Here is a 20106-nt window from a genome sequence, read left to right on the forward strand (position 1 = left end):
CCCACCCAACTTTTGGTTTCGGCCACGCCCACCCTCAGTGTCACTTCTGCCCAACTCTGGTACATGATCTCCGATTCCTGTCCTCTCACCAAGGGAGTACAGCCCAGGTTGCCACCCTGGCCTATAGACCATAATTCTATTCTCACAGCAATGTCTCTTCTAACTTTCAACAGCAAACTGTTGGCAGACGGCTAATCTTTTCTAAGTATCAGCTGCAGGGAGTCACATTCTTAGTGCTGTGTGAACCAGTCCTTGCACACACACACCCAAAATTCCTCACTGCAGGGCAGTGGCCAGTCATTTGCGCGCGCACACACACACACACAGTCATTTCAGGCTCTTGTTTCATGTATGCAAGATGTGTAACCTAGTTGCTCACACTGACCTCACAACACTGTGGAAATACCAAAACTGCTGTTGCATATAAGGTTGATGACTCCCTCTGGGGGCCGGGCAGAATTGTTGCTCATCAAGGCTGACCAGCAAAATGTGGCAAAAGCAACCTTTTCTTTTATTACAGCAAAAACTGCAAAGGTCAAGCCTGTGCAACTTCCCTGAACTTGTGTGACTGATTCCAGTCAAGCTGCTTGGGCTCCCTTGTTGTGGGATGAGGAATATTTTAAACATGGGAGTCCCGGGGGCCCTGTCTATTTTGAAATAGTAAACTAAAACCCTGCTTTTCATGTCCTCGGAACTCAGAGACAAGAAAACCAGCAGTGAATATAGCAGCAGTTAAAATGTAACTTTATTGTTCTGATTGAAAAACCACAGAGAAATGTTACAAAAGTACTAAAGAAAGGCAACATTAACAGAGGTTTGTCTCCCCTCCATTCCTTCATCTTGGAGCATCATTTGGGACGGCATATTCTGGGCCAATCAGAAATAGTCATCCTGCTTAGCAAGGGGGGGGGGAGCGCTCTGTAGTGTCTGTGGGACAAGCAGTTGGCTCTAGGCAGGGGAAGTAGCACCCCAAACCTTTCCTAACCACGATTCATGCTGGCTGTTTGTAGGCCAAACCTAACTTGCAGAAACGGCAAACTAGGTTACATTTGCCCTTGTCATATAGGGAGGCTAAAGCCCATAAAGATTACAAATCCCACCATGCATTGTTGACCATAGAGCCTGCAAAAATAGCAATAAAAGACAAGGGAGCAAATTTCCCCTCTTTCAACTGGAAATGTTTCAAAAAAAGACCTGCCTTATTTCATTCCTCATTGATTTTGTTCTTATCAGAGCAAGCCAGCAGACAAAAAGCAGCCTGCTTTTTATTTCATTGATGCTGGTGAAAAGAAGGCTGTGCACACCACCGAATTTTTCTTTCATGGGATGGGGCAGTAAAAAAAAACCAAACAACCCAAAGCATTGACTCTATTATCACAAACATTCCATCCACTGCCACCTATGGGCAGGGAGGACTTAAGGCAGCAGAGTCAACTCATACTCTTTGAAAGATTCTGGACTTGGGATTCCAAAGGATGAGCAACTGAGGTTGGCTTTTTCTATACAGAATATGTTCTATGGCCAAGATTAAGATCTAAGGCCCACATTTAATTAACCCAGCATGCTAGCAGGAGCTAGTGCAAAGGCAGTGCAATGGGGCTCCCCCCTCCTCCTCCGCATCTCTCCCAAATCTGCTCTGGGGGGTCAGGAGGAGAACCCCCTAGAACAGTGTGTGGGGTGATGGGGGCAATTTTGTTTGGCAAGCAGACAAGCTTGCACTGATGGAATGATCAGAACAGCACAACACTTAATTCCTCCCCAAGTTTCAGAGAAGTTGTTCATGCTATGGCAGACTCACATTTCCCAAATATTGTTTTGCATATATGTTTTTCAAAATTAAAAATGGTGATTACACATCAGAAATGGGTGCTCGATTGTACACCATATTATTATAGTACACCGATAAGACTGATGTCTGAATACACATCTTTGAAATCACAGAACTAGAGAAAACAGTGTAGGCCCAAGAGACACTGTAGATTTCATCTGGTTTGAAGGGGACCCTGTAAATAGAGGCAGCAAATTCTGTGGCCCTCCAGATTTGCCTGGACTACAACTCCCATCATCCCTAACCATTAGCCAGGCTGGCTGGGACAGGTGGCAGTCCAACATCACCTGGAGAATCATAGGCTCCCCATCCTTGCTGTAAAATCTGGGCCATTTAACAGCACCAAAAACTAGCCCCTCTTATGTCAATGCAGACAAGCAAGAAGAAAGATGATCAATGTGGAGCAGAGGGGGCTGCAGTCATGTTAAAGCAGCATTCCGGCCCCCATAAAGATGCTGTTAGTAAAATATATTTTGTCTTCCTCTTTCTCCCTCACTCAGATCTACAAAGAGTCAACTGAACAGCCGGCTGAGAGCCGATGTTTGCTCCCAGTGCCTATTATATCTCAACTAGTGCAGTGAATATAAATCAAAGGCAACCCAAGCACACATTATTCTATCCCCTGCAGTGCTAACCCATGCAGCTGCAGGATGTGAGCAGTGTGATCACATGGATGGAGCCAGACACATGGTTGGGAACCCAACCATGCACTTATGGTTTTCATACATATTCCCCAGCCAGATGGGGACGGCGCCCAAGGAAGTGATGCTCTCATGGCTCAATAAGGGGTTTTCTAGCCAAAGTGAGAGGAAATTGTGCCTCTTCCAGCCCCATCTTCTTTCCTGAGTACCTTCTGGCTAACATCTGCCCAGACATAGAACATCCTGGGGCTCCATGGCATATTCTAGACTGCACAGGGCAAGAACATGTGATGTTAGTGAACTCGGCAGATGAGAAAATCCTTTGGGACGTTCTCTAGAAGTGTGTGTTTGTGCTGTGTCTCAAGGTGACCCTGGGGCTGCACAACCTCAATGTGCTTCTTGTTCCAGCCTTGTAATGTGGTTGCACAAAGAAGATCTGGTCCACCCTCCAGGGGCAGCTAAGCCAGATCCACCTTGACCTTTAGTTGATGAGACCAGAGAGCATTCTAATTCTTGGCAAGGTTCACTGGGCTACAGAGAACAACTCCCATTAGATTTGGGGAGGGAAATGGTAGAACCCTGCTTATTCTTCACATTCCACCACATGGATCACTGCTCATTCATTAGGGCAAGATGCCAACTTTTAATTGTAAGAAAAACAGCTTTCTGCGTTATCAGACACCATCTTGATAATTGCACTATGGCTTATGAGCCGAGCTTGCTCAATGCACAGACATTCCCTTTCTGCAAATCTTCAGAAGTTACGACGGCATGAAAAACAGGCAAGAGAAAGGCCACTCATCTCCTGTTACCAACAATCTTGGTGGTTATTGCAAAACAAACAAAAACATGCCCTCCCACACCCAGTCCCTGCTGGGAAGTTGGTTGGAATGAGGATTCCTTAGAGTTTGGCGTTATCTCCTTCAGTAGGCACATGATGGTTCTTCAACTGGAGCTATTGGGCTCAGAGGCTTCAAGGTGCTCAGGGATCGGAAGGCGAAGGCCGAGGGGTCGTACACAAAGTGAGGTGGTGGTCGGCTCCCATGGATGTGCTGCATGGAAACAATAAAGGTGAGAAGGACAGATATCAGAGCATGTGAGATTAGCGTGCACAAGGGTAGCTGGCAGTGAGCACCCTATTTATTTAAACAAGCACAGAAGAATCAAGGTGGCCCGCCCCCTTTATAATACAAAAGAAAACCAGAGAGGCAGCAATCATAAAAGAGTAAAAATGAAAAAGCAGGGAAGTGCTGAACACCAGCCATAAAACTGGCTGATATTCAGGCAGCACCACTGAAAAAAACATCTAAACCAAGGTGCTTTAAACAAAATGTCTATAGGCATAGACAGGGGTTTAGCTGTATTTCCTGTTGCAAGGAGTTCCATAGCCTGAATGCCACCACCAAGAAGGCACTGACCCTCCTTCGATTCCCTTCTGCCACATATTATCTAGGCATAATCTTCACTGTTTTTTTTTAAGAGCCTACCAGAGACCTTCCTCTTCCAACAACCCTTTTAAGTGGAGCTCTTCATCCCAGTCTGCATCTGTACTGAAATTATTTTAAACTGTTCTTACATATGGAGTGGGTCTTAAATGTTTGTACTATTTTCAGTATAAGTCATTGTCTTCCATTGTTTCTACCAAAGCTTTTTTTTTCAGCCAGAACTTACCAAAACTCAGTTCAGGCACCTCCATCCTAAGAAAACAAGGGAGGCGTTCATGGTGAGTTCCGGCACCTCTTTTTCTAGAGAAGCAGCGCTTTGGTAGTAACTGTTTCGTTTGTTTTATAACTGCATATTTTATTTTTGTGGTGAAAGGCGGGCAAGAAATCTTACGAAACTAAATAACCAAATAAATAAATAAATGTGTTGCCATTAGCTGGCATGAGCTCTGCCAAGAAAAGGTGGGTTATACATATTTTAAAATGGAAATTGGAAAATAAATAAATGAAAAAGGAAGTGAAGACAACACGTAGGGCTATGTAGGGGATATAGCAAGGCACAGCTTCATCCTCATCTTAACTTTATGCTGCCTTTCCACAAAAAGGATCGTGCTTAGAGCAGCTTACAATGAAGAAAAAAAGAAATACATCTTCAAATCAGTCACAAGAACGATTCCATAATAACGTGATAAAACAACAACATAACAGCAAATACAGCAGCATGCAGAAAACATTTCAGTACAGTGGTACCTCTGGTTAAGTACGTAATTCGTTCCGGAGGTCCGTACTTAACCTGAAACTGTTCTTAACCAGAAGCACCACTTTAGCTAATGGGGCCTCCTACTGCTGCCGCACCGCCGGAGCACGATTTCTGTTCTCATCCTGAAGCAAAGTTCTTAACCTGAAGCACTATTTCTGGGTTAGCAGAGTCTGTAACCTGAAGCGTATGTAACCTTAAGTGTATGTAACCCGAGGTACCACTGTACTATAAATGCAACATCATCACCTTTCCTGGCAACAGCAAAAATAGCAAGAGCGCTTGAGTTTCACCTTGGTCCTAGAAACACATTTCCCATGATGTTGCTCACAGCCACTCTCCTGCAACAGATTCTTATAAGGATTCCAAGATGGAGGGGGGGGGAGGCAACTGGAAACACCTATCCCATAATTTTGGTGCCGTGTTGTTGACTCTAGACACCCTGCTGTTTCTTTTCCTGCTTGCTTCCCTCTCTCCCTTCCACACACCAGTGTTCCTAAATGCTAGCGTTTACTCAACCAACTTGAAGAGATGGCCCTTTTGCTAAGCACTGAGATTTTCCTTTCCTTTTCCGTAGCACCAACTAGCAGGTCTTTTATCCCAAAGTGACCTCTGACACTTCATGGCCATGTCTGTCAAGAGGTGGTCACTGTATCCGGAACCCCAGTCTTTGATCCATGAATCTTCCCTAATGGATTCTGACTTACAATCAAACAGTGAAAAGGTCACAGACAGAAAGGTCTTCTCTGTTGCTGACCCTGCCAATAGGGTCAAATCCCTTTGTCAGCAGGGGAAAGGGTCCATTAGATTATCTGGTTCATTCCCTGGTTCTTAACATAGGAAACGGGAGAGGCCGTTGGCTCAATGGAAGACAAAGATTCAGCCTTCTGACAGCACTGCTGTATTCTGCCTCACTGATCTAAACATACAGATTTCTGCATGGGCACAAGAGTTATGAGTTATGAGTCCAGATTTTGTTGCATACACTTTTGGGGGGACCTTTAAGGAAAGAAGATTGGTTAATATCCAATGTGAGTCATTCTCAGAGTAGACCAAGGGGACTCAAATTACTTCAGTTGGTCCATTTTGAAAATGACTTACATTAGATGAGACCCATATCACATTTAATTTTTTCACTTGTACCAACTACATTAATAAGCAACATCAAATAGGTAACATCTTGGCATAGTATAAGAGCAGGGGCGAGTAAAAATATATGTAAGAAGCAATGTCTAGGTATACTTACCTATACATTGATGCACGCACGATATACCAATTTTGGGGGGAAACAGGGGGGTTTTTCAACACCAATTTTGAAAAAACAGGGGTTTATCCCAAAGCCATGCATTTATATGCTTTTGATGCCTTCTCTAGCTCAGGGCTGGCAGATAGTTTGGACTACAACTCCCATTAGCTCCAGACAACATGGTCAATGGCCAGGGATGATGGGAATTGTGGTCCATAACAACGGGAAGGCACCACACTGGCTACTCCTACTGCAGCATCTCCTATAGATTCAATATAGCTATTTTATCCATTCATTTTCGATAATGCAAAAAACAATTTGCCAGGACAGAGTTGTTATGCGAAGTTGGGCAAAGCAACCATCTTTCTATCAAAGGGGGGAAAGGCCAAATATGTACTTTCTCAATGTATCTTCAGCAACCCGGTTAATTGTATTTCCATTTCTTCTCATATATTTTGGTGCATGAAACAAGCACAGAAGAGGGTCCATGCCAGAGTTCAGAAAATTATCCTGCTCAATGAGATGCAATGAGTAAACTTTGGATCTTCACCACATTTATATAAAATCTGAAATCCCAATAATCTCATGCTATTGGGCACTCACACTAGGTATGAAAAAGGGCCCGTATATCCACACACTATGCAGCATTTTCAGGTTATGCTGCTTGTGAATTCTATGTAACATAATGAGGTTTGTATAACAAGGATTAAAACAATTTCTAAAGCGTTTCCTCAGGTTTGTGTGGATAGTTGAGTTAGAGGCATTTTGCTGTATTTTTCTTCACTGTTCCTCTTCCAAGTGGTCTCTGAAATCTGTCACCTTCAAGCTGGTGCATGTAAAAATAATGTACAGATTCAAGGGAGTAAATCCTTGGAGTTTATAGCTGCAGATTAAGACTTTTTCAGTGGATATTAAATCTGAAGTAAAAGGGGGTTGTGTGTGAAACTGCACCAGAACGTGGCACAATTGCAGTAAAGCTCACAGTGACTTGAGCACATATGCTTTTAGTGTTGTGGTATAGGTCTTTGGAATTCTGGTCACCACAAGAGAAGTCAGCCCCAACATTGTAAAATTTTTGTTTGTTGAAAACTTTTTGTCCCTCCCCTCAAGTCTTCCCAACTTGGCCCATTTTATTTCTGCAGCTTTTAATACTTATTGGCTTTGTTTTATGATTTACACTATGACTCACTTTCTCTTTTTGTGCACCGCTTGGGTATTTTAAAAAAATATGTACAACGAAATAAATAAATTGAATATATTGATTAAACAGTAACAGTCTCCGTTTCTCTCTGTTAGAACTTGTGGGGGTGGAAATAACCTGCTATTGCTCTAAAAGTCAAAGATGTGCTGCATTTCCTCCCCATTTCCCCATTAACTAAAACTCAGTCTAAGTTTTCAATCAATGCAATCCAACGGGAACTATTAAACAGAGTCTAAGAATTAGTCTATTTCTCTGTAGCACAGGGGTAGCTAACATGGCGCCCTTCAAAAGTTATGAACTACAATTCCAATCATTCCTGTCCTTTAGCTATGATGGCTTGGGCTGATGGGAGTTGCAGTAAAAAAATAAAAAATTGGAGGGCCCCACTTTAGTTACCAGCTGCAGCCACCGAAAACTGGCAATCGCAAGATGGTTGAAAGACGTTGTAAGTATTTCCTTCATCCTGTACTACAGCATTCAATAACATCCAGTGGGAGGGTGTTCCTCTTGTACCATTCATCTCTACTATGGTTGTACAAACATTTGCAAATAAAAAGGTAACGGTAAAGGGGCCCCTGACCATTAGGTCCAGTCGTAACTGACTCTGGGGTTGCGGCACTCATCTCGCTTTATTGGCTGAGGGAGCCGGCGTACAGCTTCCAGGTCATGTGGCCAGCATGACTAAGCCACTTCTGGTGAACCAGAGCAGCTCACGGAAATGACGTTTACCTTCCCGCCGTAGCGGTACCTATTTATCTACTTGCACTTTGACGTGCTTTCGAACTGCTAGGTTGGCAGGAACTGGGACCGAGCAACGGGAGCTTACCCCGTCGCAGGGATTCGAACCGCCGACCTTCTGATCGGCAAGTCCTAGGCTCTGTGGTTTAACCCACAGCGCCACCTGTGTGCCTTGCAAATAATCAACTATAATTAAAATTTGGGAAGCTGATGGGACAGACTGACCAACCTTAGATATAGAAGGTTGTAATGAACTTTTCTCTCCCCACCAGGCATAACCAATGTGATGTTGCCAAACATCATTGGCGAATGGTAGCTGGAGCCCGACAATATCTGAAAGCCATTGCATAAGTTACCCCAGGTTCTATGTGATTCATCTGCCCATACATATAAAGGTGCTGTTATTCTAAGTTCCAGTTGGACAGGTAGTTCTGCAATGCTTGAAAAAACAACAAAAGCTTTTCCTCTTTTGCAGTTATGTGGACTCAGAGATTCAAGTGACCAGCCTTTTGAATCCTTCTCTACTGTGACAGCGGCCAGTAGTTAAAGTTATTAATATCTCTGAACTTTGAGGAAGTCTGACCCTAGGTGCCTCTGGGGTTAAACAGTGAAAGCGTCAGGAAACTTCTCTGAACAGGTGCCATGAAAGCAGTACTGGCTTTGCAATCCAAAATATTTCCAATTCAATGATGTTCCCATTTCTGTATCAGGAGGGCAGTAATGGAATAATACCATATCACTTGTGACCCTGCACACTTCTTGGTCCATCTAACTAACGTTTAGGCCTCTGAGGTTAGCATTGTCAGAGAGCTATGACTGAAGACAATGGACTATTTCCCCTGTAGAATTCAACTGGCAGAGATCACTGATGATTAAACACCACCAAACACCCTATCAGGGATAGGGAAGCTGAGGCCCTTCAAATGTGGGACTCCAACTCCCATCAGCCTCAGCCTAGTAGGGACAATGGTCATGGGAACTGTAGTCCAACAATGTCTGGAGGACTGAAGTCCCCCCATCCAGGCTCTATATGCAGAATGCCTTGCTTCAGCTGCTCTGAAAAACCTCTGACCAAACACCAAATTCAAACGATAACAACTCCAACTATCATCATTCAGTCCGACAAATGTTATCCTAGCATTCACTGACACAATAGCCAGTGGGTGGGTGGAGAGATCTACACACAGGGGGGAAATGCTATAAATCAGTCATAAATTAAATTGTTATAACGAAAGGCAAAAAACGCTATGTAAAATTGCATAGAAACGTTTTGTGCTCTACAGCGCCATCTGCCGTTGCATGTTTATAACACATTCAGAATGCTGTTTTTTTACTAATGTAGCTAAGTCTGGAGTCCGGCATCTGGAGCCCACGGCCCAATGGATCACATCTCATGTTCGCTTCCAGTATTGGCAACCAAGCAGGAATCTACAACTACACTAAACCTGATTTATTAGAGACTGCAAAAATTTAGCTGACTTGAAAGCATAGTAGTAAATGTCTTTGAATCCTGATTGTCAGGGGAATTTGACCTGTAAGTTAATGGACGAATGGAAATCTTCCTCCAGCTTTAGAATCACTATAGGTTTGCACATACAGCAGAAGGAGATGGTTGAATGAAAAGAGAACTTCAGGTAGCATGGAGTGGGATGCAATTTTTGGAGCACTCCTCCACGTAGAAACCTCCCTGCAAGCAAAAATCTAGCACCACAAAGATAACCATTTTGGCTCAGCTACTTCCCTATTGTCTTTTCACTTGTGACGAGGTCTTCTTTTGTTCTGCTATTAATGTACAGCTTATCTTTTTTTATCATCATCATCATCATCCCGTTCTGCATTCCAAAGCAATACAGTGGCACCTCGGGTTAAGTACTTAATTCGTTCCGGAGGTCTGTACTTAACCTGAAACTGTTCTTAACCTAGAATCATAGAATCATAGAGTTGGAAGAGACCACAAGGGCCATCGAGTCCTACCCCCTGCCAAGCAGGAAACACCATCAGAGCACTCCTGACATATGGTTGTCAAGCCTCTGCTTAAAGACCTTCAAAGAAGGAGACTCCACCACACTCCTTGGCAGCAAATTCCACTGTCGAACAGCTCTTACTGTCAGGAAGTTCTTCCTAATGTTTAGGTGGAATTTTTTTTCTTGTAGTTTGGAACCATTGCTCCGTGTCCGCTTCTCTGGAGCAGCAGAAAACAACCTTTCTCCCTCCTCTATGTGACATCCTTTTATATATTTGAACATGGCTATCATATCACCCCTTAACCTCCTCTTCTCCAGGCTAAACATGCCCAGCTCCCTTAACCGTTCTTCATAAGGCATCGTTTCCAGGCCTTTGACCATTTTGGTTGCCCTCCTCTGGACACGTTCCAGTTTGTCAGTGTCCTTCTTGAACTGTGGTGCCCAGAACTGGACACAGTACTCCAGGTGAGGTCTGACCAGAGCAGAATACAGTGGCACTATTACTTCCCTTGATCTAGGACCTGAAGCACCACTTTAGCTAAGGGGGCCTCCCGCTGCCGCCGCGCAGCTGGAGCACGGTTTCTGTTCTCAACCTGAAGCAAAGTTCTTAACCTGAAGCACTATTTCTGGGTTAGCAGAGTCTGTAACCTGAAGCGTATGTAACCTGAAGTGTATGTAACCCCAGGTACCACTGCATCACCCATTCTACTGGCAGCCCCAGCCACCACAGCCAATGGTGAGAGATTTTCTGGGGGCGCACAGGTCCCTGCTTTCAAAAACTAGCAATATCAGCGAGGGTGGCAGTGGGCATCCAGCCTGCTCTTGTCCACGACTGAGCATGGTCAAGCAGCAGCTTTTCATTATAAGGATTCCGATATGAAACCTGCTTTGAGAGAGATCCTCCCAAGTTGGCGTTTTTATGAAGGAAAATCCTAGCGCTGCAATATCTGACTATCCATAGCTCTGCCCCCCAAAGTCATGCCCAACACCCCCATGCACACACCCTGTAACCTTGGCAAACAGCAAGAACACAGCAGGAGAGGCACATTTCGAGAGCACTCACCAGCTGCCTGCTGTGGCATTATGGATGGTTGTATGCACTGGCAGGCCTCAGAGTGGGAGGGTAACATAGCAACCTTTATTCAGAGCTAAAGGGGCAGAATTAATCAGACAGATTTGTCCCTCTTCTGAGCAATGAAGCTGCCTGCCAGTACAGAGAGAGAGAGGGGGGGATGGACAAAGAGGCTGGCACTGCCCTCCATTTTGAAATGCCAACCAATCAGGATCAGTGAACATGCAGCAGCTGGATGTGGGGGGTTTTGTGCTTTTTTTTGTTAGTATGTGTGTGGGGGGGGGGTTAAGTTGCAGGTAGACAATGTAGCTGACAGGCGAGGGAAGGATAACACTTGTTAACTACTCAAAATTCCAAGACGTAAGGCAGAATAAGGTCTGGAAGCTCTCATGGGGTCCCAATGTCTTCACAGCAGGAAATCTAATTTGGCAAAAAAACCCAAAAACATACTGTGGTAAAAAGGGATGGCAAAAGCAAAGGAGAGGCTTCAGCAGAAGTTGGCCTGCGATGATAGCCACTTATCAGGCCTCTACAGTTTCAACTATTTATTATTTATTTATTTAGCCAATTATCACTTCACCAAGGGCATCACGTTGAAGGTTACCAGGTCTCTCCAGTCTTCAAAACATGGCCACCTGTTTTAACACACCACAATCCCCAGAGGATTTCAAAGGGCATCCAGTACAGGCCATAATAAGATGAAAAATGGAGAGAACCTACGTGAGCCAGGAATCCACAGATTCCCAGATTTCAATTTATTTATTTTTAAGAGTAGGTTTCAATCATTTGTAGACCCTGACATATATAGCAAAATGCACAGGCACTATTTTACTCTGTTTTGTGTTGTTTTGTAAGGAACTAGCCTGCTCTCCCAGTTTATGTTTTACTTTGCTACCACCCCCACTCCCAGACGGGGGTGCAACCCTGCATTTTTGTCTGTCAACTACAGCCACAACCAAGTACACAAACAGGCATTGTGGTGTGTGGTTTTGAAGAGAAGGGCTGTGGCCCCAGGCGAATGTTTTAGAAAGAAATTCTAGGCTCGTTGACCAATGAAGAAGAATAAGTGGAATTATTTGGGTAGCATAACATCCTAGCTCTCCTAGCCCTCATGCTCTCATTATTGACATTATGCATATTATTCTCCAGCTTACACTTCCTTTCCCTTCTTGTTTTATCTTCTTTGTGATTACACTGCAAGCCCTGTCCTCTCATACTGCAAAGTGCCATACATGCTGAAGGTACTGTTAGCAAAACCACTTGCATAACACAGACAGAGTCCACAGAGAAAAGAAATCACGATAAACACTATACTGAGCAAGACTGAACCAAAGCGGTATATAATTTGAGGAACAGGGAGGTTTCGTCTTTCTTACTTTAGGCCTTGTATATAGCAAGGAGACATTCAATCAAATGTACAGAGGAAAGACTCCCTCAGAACCACACAGCCAATGAGGGTATGTGCTACCTCAGAAAGCAACATGCCACTCTCGTTGCTAAGCAACGCATCCACCTGCCACCCCCTAGGCTAGCAGAACTTTGACACTAGTAGAATTAATCCTTAAATTACAAACCAAATGATGCATGCTGCAGCACTTGCAACAGGTACAATAAAATTATTATTAATGAAATAGGAGTTGGAAGAATGAATGTAATTAGAAGGGATATAAAAATGAAAACAAGGAGCAAGACTATAGGCTTTAACTGTAAGAACCAGGGATTTGTGCTAGATACAGAGGGGAACAAGGAGCTAGGAATGCCAAACTGTGAAGGACTACAACAACCAGTTTGTTTATTTTTTAGAAAGCCAGTATTTCAAAGCAACGCCGTACAAAACTAACAGCTGTTTATTTACATATACATACTACTTTTAAAGTTCAAAAAGAAAGTAAAACAATGCCAATTTTCTCCCTGCTCAAGTTCTTTCCTATTAAGGCGTCTCTGTACAAAGTGTCCCATTTTTTTATTCAGCCTTTCATAATCACATTTGGAAAGTTTGGTATGCCGTCAAGTCCACCGCTTGTAGTACCTCCCAGACCTTTGGTAGCCCATTCAGTTTTTAGAGGGTTTAGCTGCCTTTCCGCCAATGTCTTGCAAATACTATTCTCACTGTGACTATTAAAATCAAAACCACAAGTTGGTCATTATCAAGTGGGCATTGTCTTATGTGAAAGTCCCATTTAACTCAGGACTTATTTCCAAGGTAACACGGATGAATAAGATTGTGCTCCACATTAAGTCTATGCAAGACTGCAGCTGTAGAGAACGGATCAGTTGCACATACAACTCTTAACATTTCTTCATCACATTGAGAGTATTAGTGGAGCAATACTCAAAGCATTTTTGCAATTTCCACAAAGATTGGACCAATTCCCTTTCTTTTAATGACAATGTCAACAACAGACATTGCTAGTCCAGAATATCTTCTGTAGAATCTAAAGAGTTGGGTGCCATTATGTGACCATGCTAAGGTTTTCTTAGACTGGAATACAGAGAATCTCAGCTCCTTATTAAAACAAAAGTCAAACTCCTTTACAGGCTCTTTGTTGCTTCTTTCTGTCATTTGCACCTCTGCACTAATCACTGATAAACTTAAACAAAGCTTCCTCTTAATTTATTTTTCAAAACTGAAACAGGTGCCTTCAAATAACTGGCTAGCTTAAATAGTAAAAATAAATAAATAAAACAAAACAGTGAAACTATTGGTGAAACAGCAGAAAAACACGGTATGGCAGGGATAAGGAACCTGTGCTCATTCTGATATTGAAGACCAGGGTTTCCCAAACTTAGGTCTCCAGTTGCTTTTGGAGTACAACTCCCATCATCCCTAGCTAGCAGGACCAGTGGTCAGGGATGATGGGAACTGTAGTCCAAAAACAGCTGCCAACCCAAGTTTGGGTTATAGGCTCTGAATTCCCATCTGCCCACAGCTGTCTTGTCCAGCAACATCTGGAGGGCCACATGGGCTCCCTATGCACGAGATAAGGTAAAACTTGAACACTCTGAGCAACAGCTCAGCAGGTTTGTCCTGGATGTGCAATATAAGTACGCAAGAAAAGCCTGCTGGATCGGACCAATGGCCCATCTAGTCCAGCATCCTGTTCTCACATTGGCCAACCAGACGCCTGCAGGAAACCTGAAAGCAGGATTCAAGCAGAACTGCACACTCCTCTCCTGTGGCTTCCAGCAACTGGTATTCAGGAACATTACTGCCTCCAACTTTGGAGGCAGAGCACAGCAGTCATGGGTCAGCTTTGCCTGCTGAACAGCAGCCTGGAGAAGGCAAATTGATACCAACTGCAGCTGATCAGCCTTCAATGACACAGAGAAGGCACTGATGACAACCGGCTGGCTCTGGCCTTCTTAAACACAGCTCTTAGCAGTCGTCAGATGCTCGAAACAATGCCTGTGGTTCCTGGCCCTACCTTGCTGCATCCTGCTCTCCCACTGGACCCTTGGCTCTGTGATCATCTGCATTCCCTGACCTCTGGATTGTCTGACTATGCTGATTGCTGCCTGCCCAACCCTCAGAATGGACTTGATTTCGGATGTGGATTCTGCTCTCAGGCCAGTGTTCCTCAGAGACTCCTAGCCCCTGTTTACTCAGAAACGGGACTACGACAGTAGCCATGATGGCTAGTAGCCACTGATAGCCCTTCTCCTCTGTGAATTTGTCTAATCCTCTGTTAAAGCCATCTAGGTTGGTGGCCATCACTGCCTACCGGGGGACTGAATTCCATTGTTTAAAGATACGCTCCGTGAAAAAGTATTTTCTTTCAACTGTCCCGAATCGTCCAACCATCAGCTTCTTTGAATGTCCACAAATTCTAGTGTTATGAGGCAGGAGACTTCTCTCTCTCCCATTTTCTCCAGGCCATGCTTAATTTTATAATCTGCTATCATGTCACCTCTTACTTGCTTTTTCTCTATTCTAAGAAGCCCCACAGGCTGCCATCTTTCTACACAGGGAGTCATTCCACCTCCTCAATCATCTTGGTTGCCCTTTTCTGAACCTTTTCCAATTCTATAATATCCTCTTTGAGGTGAGGCAGCTAGAACTGGATGAGATGAAAGCCTGCAGGAAATGGCATAAATGGGAGTCATTAGGAGGGAGCTTTTATGCTGTGACTTTTGTATGCCTTATCACCTTCAGTTCTGGGAGCGCTGACAAGTGATGACTACTCTTGATGTACGTACTTGTCCATTTATAATCGACCGGTTTCAGATCAGTTAATTTTAAGCAGATTCAATTTATTGAAACTCATGTGCATGAGGAAATAGTCTGAAAGAAAGCGTTGCTGTCAGATGATGCACACATGTGTAGTGGCAAGCACAATCTGAGATGAGATGATCCTCGCAAATGCAAGAAGGAATGTTCTTAAGATGGTGTAGTTTTTATAAGTACTAAAACAATCTGGGCATTGTGGACCAGAGAGTACTTAAGAAAGATAGATTTTTTTTAATGTATGCTACCACAGCAGCAAGGGTCCTGCTTGCTAAGCATTGGAAGACACAAGATTTACCCACGCTGGAGGAATGGCAGACGCAGTTGATGGACTATATGGAACTGGCCGAAATGACTGGCAGAATCCGAGACTTGGGAGAAGAAACAATCGAGGAGGACTGGGAAAAATTTAAAGACTATTTGAAAAAACATTACAAGTTGTATGAATGTTAAAAAATGCACTTTTTAGAAATTCTAGCTTCAGCATTTGTAAATTAATGAAATGGAAATTAAGGTACAAGAAGTCAGAGGTGGAATAATGAAATAACTTTATTATGTTTAAGCTAAAACATATAAGATTTGGGTTACAACAGTTTTGAAATTAGGCAACATGATAAAATGAAAGATACAATAAGCTTTGAAATAAGTTAACAAATTGCTGGTGTTTTGTATTACAGAGAATGCAGGGTTTGGAGGATGTGGGGAAGTCCAATAGATGTGCTGGAAAAAAGGATTATGGAAATTTGTAATTTCTCTACTTTATTTTCTATTTCTGTCTTTATCTCTTTTTTCTGTATTTCATAAACTTAATAAAAATATTATAAAAAAAATAAAACAATCAAAATATATAGATTGCTGACTTCAGAGACACATTATTATTATTATTATTATTATTATTATTATTATTATTAAAGAGCAACTAATCAGCTAGTCAAATTTTTTTTTTAAATCCAATACTGTACAAATTGAGAAAATGCTACCAAGGATGATTATGTTTTAAGTACTTTTCTGTATCTGAAACCCCCAATCCATTGATTGGTACTCAACACAACTTCTGCCATAGCTGTTTTAGCATCTTATGACTACTTTTACTGGACTGCCGTTAATGTTCCTTTAGAATGTTATTTGTTTTAACTTCCACCCTGAGCTTGCCTGAGGAATGGGAAGGTATAAAGTAGGTCTAGTAAGCCGAAAGTTATTCCATCCCTAAACTGCACAGCTGGACTTGTTCAATGTTCCACAGAGTGCTTTGCTTCCCTTTCCTGTGGGCAATCTGCGTACCTGCTGATATCGTGGCCCTTCAACTTATTCCTTATCTGAACACTTTCTAAACATTGGCACACATATTTAAGCTACAACCCAACTCTTCTGGCTCATCCTAGAGTTTAGCATCCCAAGGTCTTTCTGTTCTCGGGTTTGACACCCCAGTGTCTTTTCCTCCTGCTGCCACCTTTAGAAAATTGTTGAAGCCAATGCCATAAGCAGAGAACAAATTGCTGCTCAACTCCCCCTTTGTATTTCTGCAATGTTGCTAGGGGGTGGCGCCATCTGAAAAGGTCAAGTAAACATACCAGTGTCCTCGCTATAAGGGGGTGGGGGGGAGAGAAGCACAAGTGTGTTTACAAAGTTGTCAGGTGGCCACTGGCAACTGTACAAAGGGGCAACTAGACAATGTTCAAGCTTCTTTGAAAAGCTCTTCAAAGAGAAGCATTATGCTCAGTTGCACATAACCAGGCATAGTAGGAAATTAGCCAGATCTGGGTTCTCACTGATGCCAACTCATGATAGTCTCATTTCAACCCCTAATGCCCTCTTTTTTTGGCATGGTGCTTGCATTAATAAAGCACTTCCACTATCCTATGATGTAAAAGAAGCTTTCCAAAATACCATTTTTTACATGTTTCAGCTAAATAAACCCCATGTGCTGAGCATTTGAAGGCTTACATGCAATAAAAACTGTTTACTTATCTACAGAGCATAGCAGTATAGGTGAAGAACACCGTTCTAAAAAGTAATTTAGTCATGAATTACTCTGGTTGTTGATAAACCATTATTCATGCATTGACTTGCACGGAAATCGGAAGGGCTGTGGCCTATCCACTTTCTGATTTTTCCTTATTTGGGGAATGGGGACATTGCTCCTGAAAATAGGCTACACCATCCCTACAGCACTGGCCTTGCTTATTTTGTCTCTCCATCTGGCCAGTCTTTATAGAGCTCTCAAAAAGCAAGCTCTTGGTACTGCCGCACTGGTAGAACGCACAACAATATGGAAGAGCCATAGCTCAGTGGCAGGGCATAAGCTTTGTGTGCAGAAGGCCCTGGGTTCAAACCCCAGCATCTTCAAGTAATACTGGGAGAGACACCTGCCTGAAAGCTTGGAAAGCCACTGCCAGTCAGAGGAGACAGTACTGAGGTAGATGGGCCAATAGCATAAAGCACCACTCAATGTTCCTAAGCTTAAAAAGATAAAGGGACCCCTGACCATTAGGTCCAGTCGTGACCGACTCTGGGGTTGCGGCGCTCATCTCGCTTTATTGGCCGAGGGCCGAGAGAGCCGGCATACAGCTTCCGGGAACACCGTTTACCTTCCCACCTTTGATGTGCTTTCGAACTGCTAGGTTGGCAGGAGCAGAGACCGAGCAACGGGAGCTCACCCCGTCGCGGGGATTCGAACTGCCGACCTTCTGATCGGCAAGCCCTAGGCCCTGTGGTTTAACCCACAGCGCCACCCGCGTCCCTTGTTCCTAAGCTTATTGTGCTTTTGATTGCTCAATTCCCCTTCAAAGACTTGCTGCATATGCAACTGGGGCTGCAGTCTTTCTCTCTGCCTTCCTTTCTCCCAACAATTTTTTTTAGTAAAAACACAATACAACATCAAACACTAAAAAAAATTTCCCTGAACAGGACTGCCTTCAGATGTCTTTTAAAAATCACATAGCTGTTTATCTCTTTGACACCTGCTGGGAGGGCATTCCACAGGGCGGGTGCCACTACTGAGAAGGCCCTCTACCTGGTTCCCTGTAACCTCACCTCTTGCAATGAGGGAACCACCAGAAGGACCTTGGAACTGGATCTCAGTGTCTTGGGCTGGAGACACCCTTTCAGGTGTACAGGGCCGAAGCCATTTAGAGTTTTAAAGGTCAGTGCCAACCAGGGGCGACGACTTATAAAAAATATTGGGGGCGGGGGCCCATACCGACTTATAAAAAATATTGGGGGGGCCCAAGACCTCCAAACCGCTGCTGCTGGGGGAACGAAAGGGGCGAGCCCCGGGCTGCCCCGACCTTAAGTGAACCTGTGAGGGCCCGCCCTTTGCGGCAGCCGATTGGCTGCCGCCGTGGGCGGTGAATATTAATGAGCTAGGGGGAATCCCCGCTTCTCGCGGGGCTGACGCCAGCCCCGCGAGATTGTTGATGGGTCAAGAGCCCGCAACCCCAACCCCTCTCTAGATCGGGAGTGGCTTTGTTTTAACTCATTACTGAATGTATTTTAAAAGGTAACTATCGTCAAACAAGGAAAATAAAAAATACCAACATAATTTTGTGATTTTACAAAGCATAATATAACTAATAATTTTGTTAAATTATTGGGGGGGCAGAGCCCCCCCAAACGAATTTTTGAGGGGGCTCGGGCCCCCTCAGGCCCCATGGAGTCGGCGCCTATGGTGCCAACACTTTGAATTGTTCTAGGAGCCAATGTAGTTCTTTTAAGACGGGTGTTAATTGTACCAGCAGCCACTCCCAGTCACCAATCTAGTTGCCAAATTCTGGATTAGTTGTAGTTTCCCAGCCACCTTCAAATGTAGATCCACACAGAGTGCATTGCAGTAGTCCAAGCAGGAGATAAGCATGTATGACCCTGGTGAGATAATGCACAGGCAGGTAGGGTCTCAGCCGATGTACCAGATGGAGCTGCCTTGGATATAGAGCATGGGAACATAGGAAGCTACCTTACAACAAGTCAAGCCATCTGGCTCTGAACCATCTGTAGGGAGTGGCAGCAATGGAAGAGTTGTCGCTCGGTGGCAGAACACATGCAAATCGTCCCCATTTCCATCCCCGAAACCTCCAAGCAGGGCTGGGAAATACTTCTGTTGAAATGCTGGAGATCTGCTGCCAGTCAGCAGAATGACCTTGATCAGTAGTTCGTCTCCCTTAATCTCCAGTTAAGGCTGGAAAAGATCCTGGAGAGCTGAAATACAGACCATCAGCATGTGCCCTCTGCCACTAAGCTACGGCATCTTTGAAACACCAGTACTCTGCCAACACAGGCACATGTCGCTTTGAACGGGTACTGCTGGTACATGTGCTTGTAAGACTTTATAGCCTTTATGTCTAATGCAAATCAGATGCTAGCCTCGGGATCTGCAATACACAGAATGAATGGCTGCCTTATGGAGTAAATGTGCAGGGGGGTAGGTGGGAGAGAATATATGCAAGCACCCTGTATACACCCTGCAATTTGCATCAGGCTCCAGGCACTGCAGTTGCTCACAGCTAACAAACCCAACACAGGCAATATTATGCATGTAGAAAGAATCAAAACTGAAAAGAACAAAGAGCATCTTTATCATCTTTCTCTAACCAAGGCTGTTGGCACAGGGACTACACATGCCGACACTAGGCCCTTGCCTCTGGATAAATCACTTCCCTGGCAGAGGCCAAAGATGTACAGCAGAAGAATTAATGAAAAGGAGATCCAGGTTCCCACACTCATTAGAAAGATAGGCAAATATAAGAGATCTGTTGACAGACTATGGTGTGGAAAACTGTAACCTCCCTGCAACCCAGTCTTTGGGGAGGGGGACCCCCAAAAAATTCATATATATGAATGAGAGCCATTGATTTGACCTACATCTCCTGCTTCCACTCCTACAGCAGCATGACCTTAACTTTTTTACTCTATTCCTACATTTAATTTAATTGTTAACAAGGCCCCAAATGGGACAAATTTCAAAAAGCCTCTGGGCTGACAGATAATGCCAAAATT

General features: G+C 43.9%; 1 protein-coding gene across 5 annotated transcripts in view; it reads right to left on the minus strand.

Annotated features, from left to right (window-relative positions):
- Positions 1-723: 723 nt before the first annotated feature.
- The window catches only part of LOC309337590 (uncharacterized protein), a 62950-nt gene continuing 43567 nt past the window's right edge, over positions 724-20106 (minus strand). For all 5 annotated transcript variants that reach the window (XM_081854221.1, XM_081854219.1, XM_081854218.1 and 2 more), the window contains one exon: positions 724-3521. In XM_081854221.1, coding sequence (XP_081710347.1) covers positions 3393-3521 — 129 coding nt within the window. In that variant the 3' untranslated portion in view covers positions 724-3392. The remainder of the gene's footprint in view (positions 3522-20106) is intronic.

This window comes from Podarcis erhardii (genome assembly GCF_964252035.2).
Source record: "Podarcis erhardii genome assembly, chromosome: 3".
Lineage (NCBI taxonomy): Eukaryota > Metazoa > Chordata > Lepidosauria > Squamata > Lacertidae > Podarcis > Podarcis erhardii.